The sequence below is a fragment of the Agrilus planipennis genome, unplaced genomic scaffold (assembly GCF_000699045.2).
Source record: "Agrilus planipennis isolate EAB-ADULT unplaced genomic scaffold, Apla_2.0 scaffold54, whole genome shotgun sequence".
In the NCBI taxonomy this organism is placed as follows: domain Eukaryota; kingdom Metazoa; phylum Arthropoda; class Insecta; order Coleoptera; family Buprestidae; genus Agrilus; species Agrilus planipennis.
Genome location: NW_020439000.1, coordinates 613,292 through 622,738, shown reverse-complemented (window position 1 = coordinate 622,738; position 9,447 = coordinate 613,292). Strand labels below are relative to the sequence as shown.

At 34.1% G+C, this 9,447-nt stretch overlaps 1 protein-coding gene across 2 annotated transcripts in view; it reads left to right on the top strand.

Annotated features, from left to right (window-relative positions):
• Positions 1-9,447, top strand: part of LOC108734404 (agrin) — a 32,836-nt gene extending 23,389 nt beyond the window's left edge. The window contains exons 2-7 of one of the 2 annotated variants that reach the window (XM_018465963.2): positions 4,379-4,510; positions 4,991-5,138; positions 6,389-6,550; positions 8,289-8,432; positions 8,662-8,826; positions 9,162-9,447. In XM_018465963.2, coding sequence (XP_018321465.2) covers positions 4,379-4,510; positions 4,991-5,138; positions 6,389-6,550; positions 8,289-8,432; positions 8,662-8,826; positions 9,162-9,447 — 1,037 coding nt within the window. The remainder of the gene's footprint in view (positions 1-4,378; positions 4,511-4,990; positions 5,139-6,388; positions 6,551-8,288; positions 8,433-8,661; positions 8,827-9,161) is intronic. The other variant, XM_025975862.1, reaches the window with a different exon arrangement.

Genomic DNA, 9,447 nt, shown 5'->3' with positions numbered 1-9,447 from the left:
TTTTTTGGCTCTTTACTAATTATCAATATTATAAATGTTGGATAATTAGTAATAATAAGTAATCTATTAAATTTTATTAGACATTATAGTGTATGAAAATTGGAAAATTACAGAACTTTGCAACCTCATAACTTATATGGTGGTTTACTCAGGAAGACCTCCTCTTTCAATCCCCCCTGGCGGGGGGTGGGGGATAATCTAGACCTTTACCAAAAATATTTTTTATGAATTAAGAAAAGTGATGAGAAAATTTGGTCTTGGTCGCATTTCGCGTTCAATTTCGTTAGTACAGATTTTATCGTCAATTAAAAAAGAAAAAAATATTAACACACAAGTTATTGACTTCGATAATATGGTAAGGCCCGATAGCATCAAATACCCGTTACAATTTGTTACCCGTGTGATTATTATCGGCATCTCTAATATCTATGCGCTATTCTTGTTATTATAACAAATTGTCCGCGTCAACAAGGCACGTTATAACGTTATCGTATGCATTCAATAATTGCGTTTGGTATATCAATAGCTTCGGGGCAGACACAAGGAAAAGGAATTACGATGACGTGCAACTTTGAGCCTGTCCGCTTCCACTCCCGTTTTATCCAACCACCCACGCAAAGCATGAACGAAAAACAAAATAACAAAATGCAAGCCAGATGGAAAACGAACAGATCAGAAATACGGTAAAATTATTATTGAAATACTAAACTGTAACTGGCACGCTTCTCTTGAGGACAATTAAATTTCAAGTAAATTTGACCACGAACAAAAATCGGGGGTTGAATTTCGGAATATCCTTCCTTATTCCTTGTATAAACCATAAAGAAAACCTTTCTGCAAAATTTCAACTATAAAGGTCCAAGCGTTAAGCCTAGGCGTTGATGAATCAGTTCAGAAAATCATGGACGCTTTTAGACAGTTTTAGAGACCGAGTCTCTAACACTGAGGATGACACCTTAAGCTTCGAAACGCGTTTTAGATTTTTTGGTTTTTAAGGTTCCATTCAATATTGGTTTGTTGACATATAATCCATATAAAGTGTGGACATATTTATAAAGAAGCTTTTCAAGGATTCTATTCTTTGAAGGGGAGCAAATCCGACATCCCCTTTAATCAGAATAAAAGCTGCAATTGGAGACGATCCCGGTCTTCGCAAAATTACTTCGTAAATAAAGAACTGGAGATCATCAGGATCAACTGACAAGAGTCACTGACAAATACTATAACCATTAATTGTGCAATTTTAACAATCGAATAAGCTATTATTCGTTGACTTTTCTTAAAATACTTTAATTGTTTTCTGTATTTTTAAATTTAAATGCGTAAATTCACGATTTCAAGTGATAGAATAAGTATAATTTGTTAATAATGAAAATATACAGATGCAGATACAGTCACAAAAGAAATACAAATCGATGCTACTAATTCCCAGCTGATTGAACACGACGTTGCGTTGTCGTATTGATATACCAGGGTCGGAATGAATTTACCTGTACTTTCAACTGCGTCTTTCTCAAAAACGGTAAACTTTTAGACATACAAACTTTATTTAATTTTCATGTTTTGTAATGGTCTATCACCTCCTGCAAGCTAGGAACTTATTTCTATTACACCCTGTAAAATGTGCTGACCTCGGGCAAAAGTATTCAAAATTTAAATTTGTCGTTTAATTTTGGTGACGGACCAAAGCACAACGGTTTGATGTAACTGACGCTCAAGGATATTCGATAACAATAGCGAACATTTACTAAATAAAAAGCATTGTAACGCGCCCTTTGTCAACTTGTTATCATCAAACGGAAAGAATTTTTAGAACCGAATTCGTTATAACTAATAACCAAAACGTATAATACGACTTGTTAGCTGTGAGTAATACCAGACTTATTTTGAAGGAACTGTTTTTGCAAAAGGCTTGTCGCGATTACATCCGCTCCATGTGATTGGAATTCCGGACGAGGGCTGCAATTAAGTTATGAAACGTTTTTCGATTCTCTTTTTGTCAGTAATCTCGGTTATGTGCATAATTTGCAGTCTAGACACGAACGAATTTTCACATCGGCATCGCGAAGATTGGATTGGAAAGTTCCTGATTAAAATGATGATTACCAGTACTTTTTGTTGAAACGAAACAATAGCACTCACTAAACAGCCTAGAGAATAAAAATATTTGAAATTTAATCATTGACAAAATTTCATGTCATCATTAATAAATTCGGACCTCAGAAACAAACATATGTACATATGTCAGAACCCCATTGCAATTAATGTTGGATTTAAGGAACATCTAGCTCATGTTAGAGTTAATAGGATGAAACAATTGAAACCCTAGTTTAAATATAATTAGAAACGCTTGCAATGAAATATAAAAAATACAGAAAATGTAATTGCCTAGGAAAGAATTTAGGACAATCTCGAATTAGAACAATTACGAGGGTGACTAAACTGAACCACAACCCCTGGCAAAACTTGACAAAGAAAATACATCGATCAAAAGCTTGAAACGCCGATGGATTTTATGGCATCCAATTACAAAGGCTTAAACCCATAAAATAGTACTATTAAATGTTACAGCTATTGTATATAAATTAACACTATAATTAAAGTAGTAATTAAACTGAACAAAAGCCAAAAAGAACATCTATTTATGGGCGTATCAGAAATTTAAACAAATACCTATTGTTACATTTTTTCCAGTTAAATTAGCAAACAGTTAATTTGTAGTCTAATGGCAGGTTTCTTTGCGGTCTACCAGCGAAACATTAGATATCTTGGATGAAACAATCAAGCGCCAGATGCATTGTACTATTTTTCTTTTGTTTTTCTCACTCTCTACGGTCAGAAACAGCCGTCAGTTATGGCACGCCCGTTTTTTTTAATTCAGTTTGTTCTTAAGTTAAGACTGTTATTTGATTGCTTGCCTCTGGGAAACGGTTAATTTGTGGAATCATTGCAATTATTATTAAATGCTAAAGGCTATCGAACTTTGAGGAATATGATCCTCGCTCATTAGATATCGCAGAGTCAAGATTATTAAGGTGTTGTATAGTCGGTAACAGACCTAACATCATACATTAGCCTGTGACAGATGATTTCCAAGTTGTTAACAAGTCTTATTTACTGTGGTGTACTTCCTACACAAACTGGTATACACGATGTAATGTTCGTTTTTCAAAAATTTTATTATGCCAGTTAAGAGGGGATATAAAGCAACAATTAAGCGACTTTAGTCAGTTAGTCACTAAAAAAATCGGAAATTCTAGTATGTTCTTTCAATGTACAGTTGCATTCAATAAAAAGAAGTCACTTCTTTTTACTTAGTCACTTATGCTCGCGAACGGTTAATTTAGAAATTCGAAAAAAATTCTATAGGTCTGTAGCACGGCGATGTACGGGTGCGAAACGTGGACGGTGGACACTGTAGAAAAGAAGATTAGAAGCATTCGAAATATGACGTTACAGGAGAATGATGAGGATAGAGTGGATATAGAAGGTTAGAAATGAAGAGCTATTAGAAAGAATAGGAGAAAAGACGACTCTATGGAAGTCAATAAAAAATAGGCGAGATAGGTTGGTAGGACAGCTTCTCAGACATGAAGGTCTAGTCAGAGACATATTAGAGGCAGAGACAGGAATTAAGAAGGGTAGAAGTAGACCTAGATTATATTACTTTTCGCAAATAGTTAAGGATGTAGGATGTTCTAGTTTTAGGGAAATGCGAAGTTTAGCTCAGGGTAGGAAAGAGTGGAGGTGCGTGTCCAACCAGTCTTAGGACTAACGACCTTATGATGATGATGAGATTAAATGAGCAAGACCAAGATCTAACCCGCAAAACTAAGGTCAACACTGAGACTACATCAGTAAGATCAATACCGAATAAGCAAGACCAAGGCCAGGATTAGAAGTATTCGAGCAAGACTAAATAAGACAGACCAAGACTGGGACAGCCTTGGTCTTAGTCTTGCTCTGGTCAGTATTAGCTTCAAAGTCCTTATAGGAGAATGCAACTTTAAGGAGTCATATCCCAAAAAGAAGAGTTTTGACGACTTAGTTTAAGTTTAAGTTTTAAAGAGTTTGACAGAGGGTCATTTTCCATAAGGACCTAGCTCCTAGCGAGGTCCTTTGCGAGGATATTGTCGATCAGATTAGATTACTGTTCGCATATAGTTAAAGATATGGGATGTTCTAGTTTTAGGGAAATGAAATGTCTTAGGACTTATGATAATGATGATTAAATAAGTCATTAACTGAAACTCTTTACATGAATCTAACTCTGTTTAATTATAAGAAGCATTCTAGCAGGAAACTGTTTTCCTTTTTATTTCATACATTTATTATTCCAATTATAACACGATCATGGTCTTTTTTCGTTTTGTTATAGCAGTGTTCGGTGTCCGCGACACTTCCTGCCCTAGAATATGCAGTTCACAAAATTACGGAGATCCTGTTTGCGGAACGGACGGTATAATTTACCCAAACATATGCGAACTAAGGAAAAAAGCATGCGGCAAAGGTAAGACAATAAGATAGATCGAAAAACAACAAAAATGGGAATAAATAGAATTATAATTATCATAATTTTATACCTATTACACTAAATTAACTTTCTTTATTTCTGAACTTTCGGGAAAGTTCTGTAAATCATACATTTAATTTTTAAAAGTGAAATTAATTAATAGTGAATACAATAAATTTTATGTACGAAACATTAACTAAATTTGGATACCTAAAAAATTGAATTTCATTCTTTTAATATTTTAATGTGAAAATTCCTTTTAGTTTTATTCCCTACATATTACCTCAAATTAATGATGAAAACAATTGGTGCGTAATGTCCCGGTTTCGATTCCCGCTGAGGGTGGAAGCAACAATCTTCCTCGTTAATTTGAGGTAATTAATTCTCGGTGGATAAAAATAAAATGAGTTATTACATTAATATTGAAATTGACTGCTATTAAAAGTTTCTTAAACTTTTGTTCTTTTATTGGTGCAGGTGTGAAGTTATCACCGGATCCAAAATTATGTATGCGATCAACTGGTTCAAAATGCGAGCATAAATGCGGAAATGAAAAGGATTCGGTTTGCGGAACAGATGGGAGGACATATTTGAACAGGTGTATGCTACAAGTGGAAATTTGTAGGTAAGAAATTGCCAAATATACTCCTAAAATAAAAAAAAAATAAACGTTTTCGTTCTTACAAAAACTGTAGCTTTTATATCAAAAAATGTAAGATGACTTTAAGGATGAAAGCTCAACAGTCAATCGCCCATTTACTCTTTACCAATGGGAAAGGATTTTATCGTCTTTCGCGCAATTGCTACGTGGGGATGTTACAATACTTGCCTAATAGAAATTAAATGGGATTTTTTTGCTTGGGGTTGTGTTACACCTTCTTATCCCTATAAACAGGAAATCTAATTCGCTTCTGTTCCCCAAAATTATTAACCCGGAATCGCTTAATTTTTACCTTAATTCTGGTAGCCATTTCTTTAAACTTCTGCCCATTAAACAATTTTAATAAGTACATAGACACTTTTTTATCTATACATCGACGACGCGATCAATATCGTTAGAGACAGGACAACTGTAGGAATAAATATACAAGGGTAAAAGATTAGTATGCTTAGATTTGCATATGATATAACAGTGTCAGGATCTAGCAAGGAGTTAGAGATAGTCTTAAATGAAATGGAAGCGGTATTGACCAAACAGTATTGCATGAAAATAAATAAAAGTAAAACAAAAATACTGGTATGCAAGGGAAGAAGCAGTAGGGACAGAGCGAATATAAAGATAGGAGACGAAATATTAGAAGAAGTGACTGATTTTTCGTATCTGGGAAGTCAGATAACTCAGGTTGTCGAGACGCCTTTAACAAACAAAAACAAGCCACTTCTATTCTCTATTCTTATTCTTCGAGAAAGATTGTTAAAGGCCTTGGAGGAAAAGAATAGATTGAAAGACTTCGAAATGGTATTACAAGAGAATGATATCGTAAATAAAGGTTAGAAATGAAGTTGTATTAGAATGAATAGGTAAACAGAGGACTCTATGGAAGTCAATAAGAAATAAGCGAGATAGGACACCTTCTCAGGTATGAAATGCTAGTCAGAGACATATTAGAAGTATAAACAGGGATTAATAAGTGTATAAGTAGACCTAATTTTAGGGATATGGGAAGATTAACTCGGGATAGGAAAGATAGAAGTGCGTGTCCAACCAGTCTTAGGACTAATGACTTTATTATATTAGATATTTGTCTTCTAATTTTTGTTTTTGTTTATTAGATCCTACATAATTGCTGCCTTTTTTTTTTAATTACGTGTTAACTCCCGCTATTAGGTTCTACATTTTTAATAAATTAAAAAAATAGGAAATGTTTCATTTAGAATAGGAATTTCGCTTTCCCACCTTGGCCCGTGTAACAACATCAGTGCGCACAGGGAGAACTGCCCCATCGACTGCCTTCAAGCACCTCAAGACGGTCCTGTTTGCGGCAGTGATGGAAATGTATACAAAAATACATGCCAAATGAAACTTCTAACATGCGGGTAAGTAAATAATATAATATTAATTATTGTATATTGCAATAGTAACAGTCATACATATATCTGTCCCATGTATAAATCCTGAAGGTGTACAAAGTCGCACAGAAGAAACGTTTTTCTGAATAACTGCAATTTTACCTTAACAATTCCTTAACTAACAGGATTTTAATGCTGAAAGGTAATTACAAGTTGTCAATGTCGTTTTTTTTTTTAATTTTTTGTTTCGTTTTTTCAATGTAAATGTCAAAATCCATTTTGCACAATGACATTGCAATCAAAATTTCAGTCGGCAACGAAACTATTGCGTACCGCGTCCTCTCATTTTTCAAAGTCGAGAATCATCAATTTCTTCCGATGGATGAAAAGAACAAACGTCGATAGTAACAAATGCAACCCTATCAACAAAGCGAATCACTCGTCAAAAGGAAGAATATTTACCAGATTGTACCACAGCCAGAACAACAAGAAACCGTTAGATGAAAATTTACAGACAAGAGGGAAAAGTGCTAAGAAAATCAAAGAGAATAATAACGCGGAAACGGTTGCAAAAAAAGAAAATTCGGGAGTGCTAGGTAATAGAAAATCCATATCGTCGCCAAACTTATCCGGTGATAGCTTCAACAGTACCAAAACTAAAACAAAGGAAGAGCACTCGAATTTCTGTAAATTAAAAAGTGATGGTGCAAACAAAGAGCAAATAGCAGACACGGAAAAACAGAACAAAACAAAAGTGTTCACCATTTACGCGAGGAAACCTTCTAACAATATTTTAATAACAAAAGACCAAATAAAGTTAACAGATTGCATTAATGACATTAACAAGTTACAAAGGGGTAAAATAAGGGAATATCCTGTAAAAAGTAGAAGTAACATTTCCCTGAAGTACCTCAAGAACAACGGAATCATGCTTGCGAATAACGACGACTTCATTAAAAAACAAATTGCTAGAAAACTGTATAATGCTAAAATTGATAAAGAACTGCTCTTAAATGCTCCGAAATTCATTTTTTATGAAGATCTCAGAAAGAAATTTGAGTAAAATATCTGTCTAAACAATAATTTTGTGTCCTTTTTTAATATCTAATATAAATCCTGCAATTGTTACGTATTTTTTAAAGCTGAATTAATATGAGATTTTTTAAAAATATATATGTATGTAAAAAAGCAACTCCCTCTACAATATTTCAATTTATTTTCTGACATTTTAAATGAATTAAAAAATTATTGAACACAAATACATATTAAAATGTGTAATTACCATTCATTAAAAAACGCAGTAGAAGATGAAAATTTTGCTTAATTCGTTAAAATAAGGAGCCGACACACTTCCTTCGGGTTGTCTTTTCCTATCTTATGCCATGACCCTTCTTTTGTTTACACGAAAACTTCGTTAATGTGAACATATTGCAACGATTACATCTTTTGTAACATTGACCAGAACTTATGGAGTCCCTCAGCACAAGTTGGCCCAGGAACATCATTTAACTTCAACCTCTTACCCATTAAATTGTCGACTGCAGATAATTTCTTCTTAACTAAGTCTAACTAAATTTTAAATTAAAAATAAAATGCCATTGTGAATTATTATACAATTCGTTCACAAAAAAACACTAAATAATTTTTTTAGATTCGTATTTACTCTTTTGAGACCGCAGTAGGAATAGTTATCAATAATAACATAATAATTAAGCATATACGCAAGTAGTACCCACATGTAGAATTTTATCCTTTGCCGTTATAGGCAAGGAGTTGTAAGGACAAACAAAAAATACTGCCAAACAACAAGACATTGTAGAGAGTCATGCTGGAGAAATGCAAGGCCTGTTTGTGGTTCAGACGGAAAAATGTACGCGAACGTGTGCAGAATGAAATCGAAAAATTGCGGGTAAGAATTCTTAATACTTCCTTTTACTGATGCTTGATGTTTAATTTTTTTATTATGAAATTCTTAATTATTTTAATAATAAACTGTAATAACAGTACGTGGTCCTTCGAGCCGAATCATGCACTATGAAGATTAAATTTCAAGCTTTTAGTGTGATATGCGACGAGATGCATTGGTGTTTGACAATGCAATAAATTAATAAATAATTTTGACTATTTTTTTGGTTTAGAAAACACGTTTTTGAAGTCCCAATGGCCTTTTGCACAAGTCAAGAAAGAACACCGCACAGCACAGTATGTCCTACAAGTTGCGGCAATGAAATCGAAAAACCAACTTGCGGATCCGATGGCTACGTTTATCAAAGCGAATGTGAACTTAAATTGCTGAATTGTGGGTAAGGATTACAAAAAACATTCAAAACAAAACATTAAATTACCCCAAATTAATTGCTGAGGCTGTTATACCCTCGCCGAGAATCGAACCCGGGCGTCCTAGTTGTAGGGACAACCACTCTACTATTAAGCTACGAACAAGGGCCTCGGGTTCGATTCCCGGCGAGGGTGTGATAGCAGCAACAATTTTTCCCCATTAATTTAGGCAACATGTACAGGAGAGAAAGTTAGTTTTAGTTTAACCTTTAATATTAAATATTAACTTCTTCAAGAACATTTTTATATCTATATATATCTTGATATCTAAAACATTTCTTTTGTTTCCCCTTTATTTCAGGAAAGCAAATAAAAAAGTTTCTCGAGTAGATTTCGAAAAGTGTAGGCCAAAATTGTCGAGATGTCAAAAGACGAAATGTCCATCAGACATGGACCCAGTGTGTGGCACAGATGCGAAAACATATACTAACCCTTGTCAGCTCAGTATCGCGACTTGTCTCAAAGGGGTTCAAATGGCTCATATTGGAAATTGTACGACCCTTAAACGATCACAATCTTGCCCTTCAGATTGTGATAACGAAACCAAAGAACCAGTGTGCGGATCGGATGGAAATGTTTACAAGTAA